This window comes from Lepisosteus oculatus, chromosome 6 (genome assembly GCF_040954835.1).
Source record: "Lepisosteus oculatus isolate fLepOcu1 chromosome 6, fLepOcu1.hap2, whole genome shotgun sequence".
Lineage (NCBI taxonomy): Eukaryota > Metazoa > Chordata > Actinopteri > Semionotiformes > Lepisosteidae > Lepisosteus > Lepisosteus oculatus.
The window spans coordinates 20,520,813-20,537,519 of NC_090701.1; the positions used below are offsets into that span (position 1 = coordinate 20,520,813).

Sequence of the window (16,707 nt, forward strand, 5' to 3'; positions counted from 1 at the left end):
TGCTAGGGCCATGATTGGCGAAGGCAATGGGGGTATCAACGATTGAGAATGAGGATCCTGTACAAAGTACAAACTGACCTGCAACTCACAACTGGCAACCCACTGAAGTTCAGCAGGTGTGAGCCTGGTCAGTACCTGGATGGGAGACCTGATAAAAACTAAGGTTGCAACTGGAAGAGATGTTAGTGGGGTCAGCAGGGGACGCTCACCCTGCGGTCTAAAATATGTGGGTTCTAATGCCCCAGTATAGTGACGGGGACACTATACTGTAAAAAGAAGCCATCCTTCGGATGAGATGGAAAACTGAGGTCTTAACTCTCTGTGCTCATTAAAAATCCCAGAGTGTTTCTTGGAAACAGTAGGGGTGTAATCCCAACGTCCTGGCTAAATTTCCCATTGGCCCTTACCAATCATAGCCTCCTTATAATCTTCATCTATGAATTGGCTTTATTACTCTGCTCTCCTATCCACTGATAGCTGATGTGTGGTGATTGTAATGGTGCACTATGGCTGCCGTCGCATCATCCAGGTGGATGCTGCACATTGGTGGTCGTGGAAGGGAGTCCCTATTACCTGTAAAGTGCTTTGAGTGGAGTGTCCAGAAAATCACTATAGACGTATAAGCAATTATTAATTATAATCATATATTATATACATGAAGTGGTTATAAGTAACTTGGGGGGTGGGCTCTTATGGGGACTGTATAAAATAGGACTGTGGAAGGAGTAGAGACAAAAAAACAAAGATGGGCTGTGGCAAAAGATGCAGTAGATTAGACCAGAAATGTTGAGAAGTGGACTTAGAAAAAAGACTGAAGAGCTTCTTGTTCAAGAAGAGGTGGGACAGCAACTCCAGTCATGTAATGGAAGTGGAAAACACTGATGAGGGGGTGAGGAGACGATGAGGCACAGGATGAACAAAGGTAAGGTTACAATTGCAAGAGGTCAAGACACAAAGTGCTAGGGAAGACGCTTGTAAAGTTTAATAGCAGAAACATATTTCTACCTAAGGGTGCAGAAGACATAAAAATTGGACCTCTTCTCTCAAACTATATTAATTATACATCCCCATATCAACATAAAAATGACAGGACACCCAAGAAGCTCTTAGAATTAAAAAAAAGATCAATCAGTATCTATTGAATTGTTTGAAAATTCCTGAACAGACTGTGACAATATTTATGAACTTATGTTATTTTTCAGCAAAAAATTCCAAAAGAAATTGAGATTTTGGATGGAATATAATGAAAGCTTACACAAGAGTGAGTAGTCTACTGCTGTCTAATTAAGCTATGCAGGGCTTTCTTGGTAACAGTCGGTATGTAGTTCTGGGGTTAAATATTTCTTCAGCACTTACTACAGAAATGCCAAATGGCAGTCTCTTCTACATTTTCCAAAGGTCTGATATTCAGAAACAGTATGACAGCTGGCAAATTAATTTCATATTTACAAATTTATCAATGTGTTAAACACAAAGGGATTGGCAGAAATATGAACCTCAGAATTTGGAAATCTACAGAAAAAAAACTCTTTGCTTTAGTGATTAAACCACTGTGTTAGCTCATCAAATGAGAAAGAAACATACCAGTCCCCATTCCTTCCAATTTATCTACATGTATACTGATCTGAGTTAATGTTTGACCATTAAAAAATACACAACAACTGCAAATAACTACACAAAACCTTTTATCTTAATAATGATGTTAAAAATGCTTCACAATAACATTCTAGTTAAACCAAAACACATTCAAGTAGTCAACGCGGATGGACTACTGCAGTCATTTCTGTGTGAGTAAGGCTCTAAAGTTTGACTACAGGAAACACTTCAGAGGGTAAGGCGAGAGAGGAAACAATTAGCTCTAATTACTGTTATATTCAAATCTAGATTCAAACAAAATAAAACTTATAGAAATATAGAAAGCTCATAAATCATATAGAAAGCCCTGCCAAAATGAAAAATGAATGGAGAATATACAGTACAGTACAGTATCTTGCAAACATATTCAGACCCTTTAAACATTATCAAATGTTGCTGGCTTACAAATGATACCATTTTTATTTCAATCTGTATTTTTATTGAAAACTTACATGCTCAAACAGAAAAAACATTTTTAAAGACAAAATTATTTATTTGTCAGCAGATACAGTATCTTAAAGAAAGTCAAAAACTGAAATAAATTTCCCTAACAAGGAATAAATTGTCTGTTTGTTGGCCTCTGCCTGTGTACCATTGAAGTGACTGTCACATTTACTGAATAAAAACCCCAGTCTGTTGAGGGATCATTGATCAGGCAGTGAATCTGAAGGAAAGGCATGAAAATGAAGACTAAAGAACATTCTAAGAAAGTCAGAGATAAAGTGGTTAAAAAGGAAAAAGGTCCAAAACATATCAGAGTGGTTGTGAGTGGAGTAAAGTGTGTGCATCAGTAAACTACAGTATATCAAGTTTACTGCATAACACTAGCCTGTATGGGAGGTTAGCAAGAAGGAAGTTGTTACTCAGAAAATACCATCTCAAAGCCTGTCTGCCAGACAGCACGATCAATAATCCAGCTAAGATTTGGGAAAAGGTTTCGTGGTAGATGAGACCAAGATAGAGCTTTTTGTCCACAATTCAAAGCAATATGTGTAGCACAAACCTACCCCTGCCCATGCCCCAAGAAACAACGTCCCTACTGTGAAGTATGGTGTAGGCAGCATCATGTTGTGGGGATGCTTCAGCGACTGGGAATCTTGTTTGGATTGAAGGTTAAATGGATAAAGCAAAGTACAGGGAAATTGTTGCACTCTGCTAAAAAACTGATGTTTTGGAGAATATTCACCTTTCAGCAGGACAATGATCCCAAGCACAGAGCCAAAGCAACACTGGAATGGCTCAAGAATAAAAAGGTGAATGTCCTTGAGTGGCCCAGTCACACTCCTGACCTCAAACCCATCAGGAATCAGTGGCACAATTTGAAAGTTGGGATCCACAAGCGCTGTCCAAGGAACTTGAATGAGCTGGAGCAAATCTACCAAGAGGAATGGGCAAACATCACTCCTAACCAGTGTGCAAAGCTGGTAGACACATACTGTACCCCAAAGACTGAAATCTGTTATTACAGCAAAAGGTGGCTCTACTAAATATTAATATGTTTTCTGAATACTTAAGCAAGCAGCATATTTCAGTTTTAGACTTTCTTTAAGCTATTTGCTGGCAACTGATTTTGTCTTTAAAAATGTTCTGTTCTTTGGCAATTGGCAATAAAAATACTGACTGGAAATAGATGTCAAATAGATGAAGTATCATTTGTAATCCAGCAGTATTGGATTTTTTTGTAAAGGGTCTGATTACTGTTTGAAAGCAATGTACCAGAGACATAGATATGGCAACTCTCTATATTGTTCTATTTGTCCACCAGAGTGTAGTTCAGGTGCAAGAAGGATGAAGACTACATTTTTCTAATAGGACATTAAAAATAATATGAATCTGAATCTATATTTGATAAACCAAAGAAGAAAGAGCAGTGTTACCACCAAGTACAGTACTGTAGCTTGTTATTATCAGATCTCAGATGTTAATGTCACGATTGTAGTCCCTCCCCCTTAAGGCCGCTCCGGCTCTTTCATTTCTGACTTGCTTTTGTGTACCTGCCCCCTTTTCCAGCCTCCTGTCCAGCCCACCTTAAAAGCCAGATGCTCACTCTGTTCTGAGCTCTGCATTGGTTCCTGTACCAGGTGAGTCCGGGACCTGTAGCGCCTGGTCCCATTCCCCTCTTTTCCCCCCCGACCCTCCACTGGATCCTGTCCTGGTTTTTAATCTCGTTTGTCCTCGTCTCGGATGGACCGCCTGGCTTTGGACATTTGCCTCGTCTTGGATTTCCCTTTGGACTCCCTTTTGGGGTTGCCTTGGATTCACCCCCCAGAACACCTGTGTACCATGGACATGCCCCCTGTTTTCATTCTCGACTCCTGCATGCTTTTTTCCCCGTGTTTTCCTCACTCTTCCCCAGATTGTGTCGTCTGGATAGAGTCCTGAAAGAACGCTTTCGTTACAGTTAAGCAAAGCCGGGCCTGGTCAGCACCATAGACCTACAAGTAAAATCAGATTGCTGTAGCCTGATGTTGGTACAAGAGTAGGCAGCACTCTTCTGAACCCGAGTTTTCAAAATATCACTACAGTATCCTGTAGGGGGTGTTTTATTTGAATGAAATGTTAAACCATGGTCCTAGTGTAATCATTAAAGTTGCCATGGGTCTTTTTTTAAAGAGCAGGGTATTAGTCACAGGATCATAGTTAAAGTTTGGTTCCTACAGTACCTCCTTTTATTGAATTGGTAAAGCAATTTTTTACCTCTCCGCCTTAAGGAATGTGTTATTATATTGAAGAGAAAAGGGGACAATGAAAAACAAATGTGCTATAAATGACATCTTGCCAAGGTGTGGCATGTCTTCAAAGTCAATCTTGATTAAGCAATGCATTGACAGACTAATGGATAGACAGACCACATGTCACAATTGTCATCCCTCTTCTAGAGGGCGCTCCAACCCTTTTGTGTTTTAGTTACTTTATCACGTACACCTGTCCCGGGATTCGCTGTATTATTTAAACCCGGTGCTCCGGAAGCTCAGGGCTCTGCTCTGGAAGACGGATGCCTGAAGGCCCGCTTGGCATTAAAATCGCCATACTGTACATCCGCGGCTTGAGGGCTTAGGCTTCTGATCGGCGTCCTGACCCAGGGCCCGGAGCGCCTGGCCTCGTCATTCTGTTTTTAACCCCCTGTTCCAGATCCCGTTCCCGATTTTAACCTTGTCTCGTCTTGGATGGATCACCCGGTTTTGGATTTTGGACTGCGCCCAGATTTACCCCGTGGACAGTTTTGGACTTGTTTGCCTGCGCTCCCCACTTGCACCTGATAACTGTCGGCATTGCCCCCTTTTCACTATCCGTTCTATTCCTCATCGTCTTTTCCCTGTAGACCTTCTCCAGTCACTTCTGGATTATACGGTCTGCATAAGGTCCTTAATATGCGCTACACGGGAGTCAGGACCGGCTCCGTTACAACATATCCCATTCCACAACCTCCATGGCGCAAGGTCTCATGCTCTTTGGCCTTTTTTTTCTCCACTGGGGAAATGTGAATTCATTGGCATAATGCTATTCTGGTTTCCAAGGAGATCTAATTTGTGCTTTTCCACTGCAGAGAAGTGGGAAGCTGACTGGTGAATTTCAAGATTTCAGAGCTTCAAGATGCAGAACTGCCAAATGTCAGACATGCACTAGAGGCCATTTTGATGAGTGTATCCAATGATTTTTCTTAATCTAGTATCACCAGTTATCTTTTTTTTTATTTACCCACCCAATTTGGAATGAGCAGTTGTGTATTTTACATGATTTGGCTCATGGTTATCAACCGTACTACCCCACACAGGGGAGAAAGAAGAAGTGTAGGCAGATTCCTTCATTCCACCCACCATCAAGCCACTCGTCTTTTAACATGTTTCAGGCAATACAGAGGTTCAGTGCCAGATGCAAGAGAGACGTATCCCTCAGCATCACGTGCCTGCAAGTGCCCAGGGACCTGAAAAGGTTGTTGTGGCCCTGGGAGTCGAGAGAGCCCTAGTAACTTATCCCAGCCTCCACATACTGTAAGAGTTCTCAGCTGGGTATTGACATGACCCAGTTCAAACCCATAATGCCTGGATAATAGAGCTCAATCTACACCTGACCAGGAACCTTTACTTGCTGAGCCATACAGGAGCCTCTGCTACTTTTCATGATGATGAAATTTAATCAGCATTTGTTATTGCACTTCTTTATAATTTTTCAAGAGATGTAAATCTATTAATTATGGGCCTACAATCTATTTACGGCCTGCTTCTTACAAGCTTACCTACAGTATATGTAATCCACCAACCAGCTCACACAGTGACATCTATTTTTTTACACGTATTTCTGTGATACACTCCTACACTGAATACTCTAAAAGCATTGAGTTCTTTGTGATAACCATGCTACTCTACTGTTCCCTTTCCTACAGGCACTGTTCCATATTCATCATAAGTGAAAGATCTGAAAGCCATACTGGGTAGTTTCAGTGTATTGTAAGTGAGAGTAGGAGGCTTTAACACATTCTAAAAAAAAAAACATGTTTTATTCTAGAGTAGAGAAACATCCCAGCAGCATCTGTGTGTTCATTTGCTGTGAAATACTGCTGACTGGAGGGATGTGAAAAAAACACATTTTGCTAATGCCCCCCGAAATGTGTCACAGCACTTCTCAGAGTGAGGCAGCTTACATACTGTATACGAAAAATCTCAGACCCTTCCAAGCACACATTCCTGCTGAGTTTTCAGCAGTTAAGCACTAACAAAAGAGAAGGCAAATGTGTGGCATGGTCACTCTTTTAAGCAAAATACTGAGGGGGTATTCAACAGGCAAATGAATTTGCATTTTAAGGCTAAACTTATTCTTACTTTGGTCATTAAAATTTTAAAAACAGTCTTATAGACTAAGATATTCAAAGAACACTCCTAAAGTGGGCTTGCAAGATTTGCAATTAGCAGAAATGATCAAATCCACAAACTGGACAATATTAATCATAGTCACTTACAAACCCAGAAGGTTTTTCCTTCACAAATGAAAAATCTGAGGGTTGATATACAGTATCTAGCCCAAATGATGGTTTATCTTGTCTCCAGATACATTTTATGTTGATCACTATGTATCACATAACGATTGTCCATTATTTATAGAAATAGATGAGAACATAAACATCAGAAGGGTGAGAAAAAAGAAGCAACTATTTTGCTCACCTTGACTTTTTTTTGTATCTTATCGAACCTAAATATGTCCCTCTTAGGACCTCATTTAATTACTGAGTTTGTGGTCCATTGGATAACTCCACTGAAATTTTTCAGAATTTGCTGTTTGAGTAAACTTTTCTTATAATGTCAAGACAAATAAGATTGGTTCCTTTAACCTCTTTGTACATAAAATCTGTTTTTTGAGACCGGATCTGGTCTATCTTCTTTGTACTGGCTTTAGAGAAACAACATCCTTATTTTAACATGATGACCAGAATGATTAAATTAAATACTTCTTAAAGGCAAACCTGAGTACTATTCTGGTGTCAATGCTTTTAACTACAATATTATAGAGGAGGAGATTCACACATTTTGTGTTAACATTCTAGTACTCAATATACCAGATCCTGTATTTACAGAGCATCAGACAACATTTAGACTAATGCAGCCAACAAAAAAAAGATCTGAAGAAACAAACTTAAGAACTCTGGGGGATCTTGAGTTAGAAACAGACTCCGCACAGTTTTTTGGGATATAGTGTGACTATTTGTTGTTTTTTTTAGATGCTTAGGTTTGTTAATGTGTTAATGTGAAAGAGCGTTATATGTTGTTTTTGTATAAAATAAAAGAAAGGGAAAAAGAGAAATGTTTCATTCAAAACAGATGCTCTGCACAATTTTCTGTTCAAGGCCAAACATCCAAACATCAAGATGCTTACTCTCATAATACACAAATAATGTATTTTCTAATCCAGGTAAAACTACAGTATATGACTGAAATAGTGAAAAACTACAATAGAAAACCAAGGAATGAACCTAAATAACCATTGAAATTTGCTATCAATTAAAGCAGTTATTAAGTCTTTACTCACCACTGCGATTTCCCTGTGGAACTTTGACTCCAGGTTTGTAACATTTTTGAAAGTGTTCACATAGAAACCAACTCGACTGAAGAGAAGAGGAAAAAAACAACAATAGTTCAGAACAGTTTAGTCTCAACAGTGTCTCCAGTAAAATGCAAGTGCTCTTTTATAGTCTTAAAGTGGTGTTACCTTTTGTTTTTAGATTATGTCTGCATTACTTAGCTTGCTATCAGTTCCTAAACACATTAATGGGCACAGATTATTGAAAGAATGCTATTATTCCTATGAATAGTAATAAGGATTTCGATACATCACTTGTGAGAAGACACAACGGAAAGGTTTACATGATTACTGTACATCTGCTTTCCTCCAATTTGTTACACAGCATGTTAAGAAAATCTGATATACTTTTATGTAAAGATGCTTAAAATATATATAACTGCACTATAACTATGAACCATGTTCACCAAGAGATATTAAACAAAAAAGTGCTTGAAGCAGTGTGTGAGCGAAAGTGTGCAACAATGGTTATGTAATTATGCTTTAAGCCTTAAAATACACAGTTTCTCCTTATTTGTTTACAGACTTCTTTACTGTGGTTGACAAAAACAGCTTCACTGGAACATTATTTCTTCCAATCTTTCTTCTTTTGCAAGCTGTTTGTACTGGATATACTATTTTTCACAATGTGTTTGGACTCGAGCCCTCAGCGACAAACTGAACAAAACATCAAATGGTCCCTGTTTGCAACCACCAGATTGTGTTTTCTTCAGACTACACCCACGTTAGAAACATTTTGATTCAAAAGATTCAAAAGTGTCTTAAAGTAAATGCTTCTTAAAGGTATTCATAATTCAAAATGTGTTAAACTCAATGGTCTATTAATGATCGCTGATACAAGTACCTTTAAATAATAACTTCATATAGAGTTTTTGTTCAAGAAATATATTCCAAAAATGCTATTTTTAATGTAACATTAAATGTTTTGTAACAGACAGGAAGTAGCACAACAGAGCATGTGATGCAATGAAGAACAGTTTGAATACACTTATGGCACAAGATACACATTTTAATAAATTATAAATCAATAAAGACTAATACACATTAACAAAAACTATCTGAGATGGTTATATGGTACGTGTCATGAGTCAGTCATCGCAGCAGGACTCAAGGCTGTTCCTGGAACCACATATATCCCACTGTCAGATTTACTATTTTGTAAAATCGGCAAAACCTTTTTAACAATAAAAAATGTTTTTGGCACTGACCATAGCTCTTTATTTCCTAGATCGAACAGCAGAATGTCTCTCGGCTGCTGCCATGGCAATTAAAAAAAAATGCTCTTATTCAAGCTGTTACAACTTGTGCTATTATTACCTATAAATACGAGGTCACAGTAAGTTTCCTAAAACTACTTGCCATGATCATATCCCTTTTTTCCTGGAAGTTTTTATCAAGCAAAGAGCCATACACAAGTCTATTTTGTTGCTTATAATAAATACCAAAGACAAATCACTACTCGAAAGGTGCGCATTCTATTGTCATATTCATGACAAAGGTCAAATTAACTACTATGATGAACATGCATGCATGGTGCTGTATTACTGATCAGTGATATAATAATGGAGATGGCTATCACAGTAAAAAGCCACTGCAGTATTCCTTGTATAATTCAGTGAGAAGCTGAAAATGGAGTAGTCTAGGCATTTCATTTTGATTAATTAATAAATGATTTCAGGCGAAAGAGAGAGGTCCTGGTTTAAGGATACTGGGAGTCATTTTTAGATTCCCAATGCTTTAAATAATACAATAAATTTGGTTAGCAAACACTGGGTCCGGTACATTAAGTTGTACTATTGTGTCAACAGTCCGGAATTCGTGCTATCCTCCTACACCTCTGCAGTTGGGCCTACAAAGTACTGCCCTTGCTTCATGAGCATGTCAGACTCTGAAGCCAGAACAGTGGAATGTCCGTCACTGCCACACAGATTCATACCTGTCCCAGAGAGATGGCAGCTCCTCTTGTAAATCATTGTTAAACTCTTCAAATACCTTCTGTGCCTTGTTGAACTCTTCTTCTGCCTGAAATGACAGAGTGGCTGAATTTAAAAGGCAAAAACCTCTGCCATGAAAAGAGAAAGGCAGTGTCAGAAGGACAGTGAAATTTGAGAGGTGCATTCCAATTTGCAAACACTGAATTTTCCCCGCATTTGAAGGAGAATGCTAGTATTTCAAGATACCATCTGTTGTCTTTTTGTCCTTTGGTAAAAAACACTTACCTTTGTGATTTTACCTTCATCTCTGCGTTTGGAATTCTGCATGGTCTCTAAGTGATGCCTGGCGCTGTCATAATCAATTAATTTCCGGCTCCTCTTTGCAATACGTGTCTATTGAGAAAAAAAGGTGCACCCAATTTTAGCAAACTGGCTCCTATATGCGGCACAGAGACATCTTTTCCTGAGTGTAGTTTCCATAGCAATGGAGTCTCAGGAAAAAAAGTAACTCAACTACAACTAATGGGCATGTAGTACTTAGTGACACACTCAGGTTTAGAATACAATTATTTACCATGTGCTGTGTCAACAACAGACAATGATCAACAAGGGAATATTGCAGAGGGCCAATACACTTGCCAGAATGTCCATAATTAAATATTGTCTCCATTTAATGAGAGCACAGCTGTCTTCCAGACAGTCTCTCTAAGAAATGACACAGAAATACAAAAACAAATACAGTACCTGCTACTACATCTACTAAATGTCTGAAATTAAACCAAACCACTGAAAATTGCTGTACTTTTATATCTGGGAACTGTCCAAGGTAGGTGTCCAGGGTGATAAGTGCTCCATCCACCAGTCTTTGATGGAAATCTTCCCAGAGGGCATCACAGTTCTGCAAAACAAATAAAAATGACAAACTACTCTCAAGAAAACAGTAATCAAATAAGGGCTATGATTCGTGGCCATGTTGTTTTTTTACAATGGATGTTCAGCCACAAAAGAAAATACAGAAGACACAATAATATTTTAAGATACAAAGGGTTTCTTTTTAAAGAGTTCTAAGTGTGGAAGGTTGATACAAACCTGAACAAAATGTTCATGCAAGTTTGAGGTTTGTGTATATTTATGGGGAGTGGTGCAAGTGATCTACAAGTAACTGTGAAAGCACTTTGTCTGACTCAAAACTGTGTTTTTAAAAAAATATTCATTTCTCAAGCAACACTAAATTTCAAATTTAGTTTTCAGTGCTGTCAGGAAGTAGAAAATTACTGAGAATGACTAGTTCTGAAACATTTTGAAGTCTTCGGTAGACATGTACTGAATGACAGTTTTGTTAACAACTACTGTATAAGATGTATATTTGGACTGTCAGGCAGTCCATGTATTGGCAGAACAATTATGACAGAAGATTCAGGATCAAGATGTGAACAAAGGCCACCCTTTGCTTGAAAAGCAAGACAGTGAGACTCAAAATACCACAAGCATGCATTTTCTGCAAAAGGAGCTTTTTTTGAAAATTGGGGACACTACTACAAGTATGTTAACAGTCAGGGGTCCCCTTTCCAAAGAGAGCATAAGCACAATGCACACTCTAGCGTCTGAATGAAAAAAGATGGCTAGTAAGGCACTGGATACTAACACAATCAGGTTGCGCTATGCTACAAGCATACACAATACAGAAAACACAAAGACTGGTCCACTTATTTCCCCATCTTAATGCAAGATTTCAAATTAAGATTTCACATAATCCAGGATGCTAGAAATCTGGCAACCTAGAGATCCATTTATCACTGAAGTGAAACAGAATGACACTGTAAATGCTTATATTTTTTAGAAAATTCAGACATTTTCTGAATCAGCTCATTTTTTGAAAGTATACTTACTTTCAGTTTTTAGACTTGCTTCATAACTCTATTAAATCTTTTTTGGACTCATTCCACAGGGTGAATCACTTTCTGTCCTGGCAAGTCTATGGACTTTGGCTTAAGTGAGAATAAGGATACGGTAAGTAACAGCTACCAATCAGTGGAACTAGTGGACCACAATTTCGCAACATAATAAGGAAAACGTACATAGAAAGATTTTTTATATCATTCTTGGCAGGAACAAGACAATAACAGCAATGTCATTGTCAGACTCCATAATGGCAAAAATATTTTGAATGGTTTATATGTTTTGAATTCACTTTTATTTTTCCTTTCAATACGGCATGTGAGATAGCTAGCAGGACCTGGATAATGTGCAACTTTATGTGCCATTTTGAAAAATTGCATTTTTGTCATTAACGACAAAATACAACTGTATCCTAAGTAAAACTACTTGTGAAACATGACTAATCATGCAATGTGTGAAAACACATCCTTCAGCTCTACACTGACAAGGGTCAACTCATATTTCTTCAGTGAAGCGCAACCGAAACAGCACAGCGATACTCAAGTGTCCATTGAGCCTCTTGTTTCAAGTCATGCTCATGGCTAGGCCATTCTTGTAGTCTGTTTGTAAACTAAAGTAAGATACACCTTGATGTTGATGTTTTAACGACGAAGGGGACAAGTGAATTTTTGTAACGAGCACTGCCGGAGACGATGTAGTGGTGTCCCCCATAAAGACAATTCAGTACTTTTGACAAGACAGTCAGGCACCGAACGGGGAGCTGAGCAGCGCCATCTTGTCGACAGACAAGGGGAAGTGAGTCAAACTGCTTGTGAACTTGATGTATTGCTGTTATTTGTTATAAATATTTTAATTCATTTTTTATTAATTTTTTATTATTTTTTTCATTTTGAATGTTCAATTTTTCTGTTTGGCTGTGCCATTCGACGTGACTGCTATTGCCACTCAGCTGCCTGTAAAATCGGAATGCTGGGTGCACTGTGCTTTAAATAAGAGCCTAAAGTCCATTCTATCAGTCTGTTTTATTGCTAGGGCCTTGCCAATCACTTGCAAGTCATACATTATTATCAGTGACAAAGATGCTCAAATGGACAACACTTGTTTACAATACAGTATATTACTGTGATTGCAAACTACCAGTCTGCAAGGCAAATAAAATGGATCTCTCATTGAGCTCTGAGACAGAATTCTACGGGGTAAATGCAGATATACTGACAAAGAATGTATTATAGCTAGCACTATACAGCAATAGACAATTTAAGTGTTTCTATAGTCTCTTGACAATAAAGATAATAACTGTATTTTATTGATGCATTCTTCTGAAAACAGAGGCCCACTTTAGACTCCACAGAGAAAAATAACCTCCCTAGACTAACTTCATTCTGCAATCCACAGGAGACAGATTTCAATTCCAATAAGAAAATGTTACTTCTCCGTCACAAATAGTTTATTGTACAGTATGTCCTCACAGTAACAGCACATTCTGTATGCACTTCAGTCTATTAACCTGCCCTTAATAGAAGGGATATATACCAGGATTCCATGTACAGATCAATTGCCTGAAACTACTGTACAGTATATACTGTATGTTTAAATATATCTACATTCAAAAACAACTAGACACAGTGAAAACAAGAAAATACAGGGTAAACATTTTTGTCAACTCAGCTCCTGAAATATCTCTTATGCCACTTTGACAATGCTGCATTACACTACATATTCACAAAACAAAAACTTATTAAAATGACTTTTCTAAATGAAAACACATCAAAATGTGGAGGTATCTGGAGACCAACATTTTGAAGCATGACTGAGACGATCAATACCAACTTGAATAAAACAACACAGCTCCAGGCACTGTGCAATGAGAATAGAAAAACAGTATATTTCTTTGAAATAAATGTTCCCTGACGATGGAATAAAAATGATATAGGTCATTTAATGTAGTTTAATCATTTAATGTACTGTAATGTAGGTCATTTTCTCTATATCACATTTCAGGCTGCGAGAATAACATACTATAGGCTAACAGCAGAAAACTGTAGCCAAAGAAAACTGAAGTAGCAGTTTTCCCGGTCTCTGATTAGCATTACATTTACACTACTATAAGTCCAAGACTGGTGTTAATGTGATGTTATTTTGGGAGAGTATAAGCATAAAGAGTCTAATGCAGGGTTGGAATAAGGCCCTTCCTCCCCTCCTGCAGATTTATGGAGGAGTTCTGCATTGCAGTGTAAATGGTCTCTTAGAGAAAACTGTTAACATCACTACATGTCTTCTATACTGTGCACTCTGCTTGAAGCAGGCTAAGCTTTGTGAAAATGGTGTTTTCAATCATTTGGCAGTTCAGAAATTAAAATCACTCTAAATCACACTCAGTGATTTTGGGTGTATTTGAGTGAGAACTGCTCATAGGTCAAGACTATTCCTCACTCTCATTCTAGGATGAATTAATTTCAAGGTGTTGTAATATTATCTGAATTTCACACTCCATTTCTTCCTCAATTTCTTCCTCCTTAAAACTTATTAATCCAAAATACTTTACTTTTTGTAAATTTGTGTTACAATGTAGGTACAGTATGCTGTAAGTAACCTCATGGTTACACTATGTTAAAAAATGCTTGATTATTTTTCACTTGTGGGATACATGAAGAGAAGCCACAACAGTCAACTTCTGTCTTTTCTAAACATAATACTACAAGTGCTGGCCTAGATTTACAATTCTCCTTATTTATGATGTGTTTTGGACTCCTGAAATTGATTAATATCAATCAGAGGTTGCAAAGAGACGACCTTGTAATAGTTTCCATGAAGAGCTAGGACAGGCAATGAAATTAGTTGAGTGAGTTGTTGTGCTTGACCTCTTACTGTCCCATGAACATCTTTTACTCAGATAATTCCATTAAGAAGCAACTGTCACATTATTTTCTGACACATACTATATGATAGACAACATACGGTCTCAGCACATACACTGTACATACCCTGAGAGTGGCAACATGTGTGAACAACTTTGGATATGAACCATGTACTGTAGCTCTCATTAATAAAAAGCATATTTTTCTTCAAGGAATCTTTGCAACTTACTAATAACATGTGATGAAAATTGTTGTTGATACCAAATACATTTTTAGATTGTTTTATTTTTTAAAAATGCATCCTAATTTCTACTTTTCCAGAAATTGAACACAAACAGTTTAGATTTACAGAACAGCCTTAAAACTGAGTTCAAATGCAAACAATTAATAAAAAGGTCCAATAGTGATGTTCTGTTTATCCACAAAACATCAAAAATGGGTTTGAAAATTAGCATGGAGGCAAACACAAACAGCTTCACTTACAGTATTAGCGCAGAGTATATTTAACTGTTCTTCATTTCCAGTTGATAAATATCGTATTCTATGCTGTAAATCATCTTCTCTGTAGCAGAGTCTTCAAAAGAAGACTCCCTTCTCAGACATTATCCTTACCTTCCCAATGGTCATAACATCATCCTTCCCATACCATTCTGGCTCATACACCTCATGAAGGGACTCCGTTAACTTCATTGAGGCCTCCTGCATCCCTGTAAGTCAGAAAACAGAGGAACACATCTTTGAACCTCTACCTCTCAAGACCCACCTGTTTAGACTCTTCTATCAGGTTGTATGATTAATTGTTGAATTGTTATCTTTGTCTTGTATCGTAATGCTTTTGTTCAGTTACAGCTGACTACAGTTTAAAGCCTTGCATTCAGTTTCAACCTTGTTTTTTTTGTTTTATGTGAGACGGTATTAAACATTTCCGCTTCATCGGACTGCTCTATCACTTTGCCTCAGTACAACTTTATATTATAAAATGCATTTTGCACTATTAATACCTGCTAACTAGATTCATGTTTAAATATAATGTAATAATAATGTTTCATGTCTTTAGATGAGCAGTTAACATGCTTTAAGGTTGCTCTTTCCCAACCATGAAAGTAGGCCATTTGAGTAGGTTCCTCTGTTATCAATGTTATTCAGAAATTACATTTTTCACATGGGAGACTCCAGCACCATCATGGGAAGGTTTATATTGTACTCAACAGAGAAGCAATCACCCACAGTAGAAACAGTTGCTGATATGGTATGCTACAATTCACATATACTGTTTTGTAAAGGATGTCCAAGGATGATAAATTACAAATAATGTAATTTAAAAAAAGGGCATATCATTGGTAGAGGATGAAAAGTTTAGTAAGGCCCTTTACCAGCATGCAGAAGTCAGATAATACACTGGTTACTGGATTACTCAAAATGAGTATTATCCATCTGACCACATTCACATTTCAGAGTCACAGGGGAGCCAGAGTCCAAGTACACCCTGGACAGGACACCAATCTCAGGGTACACACACCCACAGCAAGGGCCAATTTTCCCAAAAGCCAGTCAACAGACCAGTATTTTTTTGGACTGTGAGAGGAAACCCAACATGAACACAGGGAGAACATGCAATCTCCACACAGATAGCACCCAAGGTCTGGAATTGAACCCAGGGCACCAGTTCTGCAAGGCAGCCATGCTAACCACTGCATCACAGTGCCATTCTAGACACAATAGCCACAAAGGTAAATACACTTCCATGCAGAGCACTGAAAGGGGAAAATTAAATGGCAACTCGGCAACTGGAAGACACATCAGTCTGGTAGCTTATTGAACTACACCCTGCTGGTCATCAGGTCAAGCCACTGAAAACAGGAGGAGCAACTACACTTCTGATTTTAGGGGCAGGTTAAAATGCTGACCAGAATAGTCTCCATCTTACACAGGTAGCATTAAAAAAATAGTGAATAATGATGAATTTTAGGCATCTATCTCGGAGAACATGCTAGTCTTTTGAATAATATTGTGAGCAGGTTTGGAGAGTATTTGGAGAAAGGCATTTTAAGTTTGAAGACTCAAAGTTTTGTTTCTTTTTACGATTAAATCAAGATAAGGTAAATGTCATGGTAACAGAGAAACTGACAAAAATAGACATGTTATTTGTTTTTTGCCTCAATTGTTAAACCTGAGGATCTGAGGAGAGGAAACTGGAAGTAATCTTTTATTCTAAAATGTGCTTTGAATCATATACTGTATTAAACATGTTATTTCACAGTCCATCTGCATATTACTGCTACAATTTGATCATTCAATTTATTTCATCA

General features: G+C 37.8%; 1 protein-coding gene across 8 annotated transcripts in view; it reads right to left on the reverse strand.

The window, feature by feature from the left end:
• The window catches only part of amph (amphiphysin), a 111,086-nt gene that overhangs the window by 41,450 nt on the left and 52,929 nt on the right, over positions 1-16,707 (reverse strand). For all 8 annotated transcript variants that reach the window (XM_015354457.2, XM_015354454.2, XM_015354461.2 and 5 more), the window contains exons 4-8: positions 15,011-15,105; positions 10,444-10,539; positions 9,927-10,034; positions 9,644-9,729; positions 7,657-7,732 (exon numbers count right to left, since the gene is read on the reverse strand). In XM_015354457.2, the coding sequence (XP_015209943.2) occupies positions 7,657-7,732; positions 9,644-9,729; positions 9,927-10,034; positions 10,444-10,539; positions 15,011-15,105 (461 nt within the window). The remainder of the gene's footprint in view (positions 1-7,656; positions 7,733-9,643; positions 9,730-9,926; positions 10,035-10,443; positions 10,540-15,010; positions 15,106-16,707) is intronic.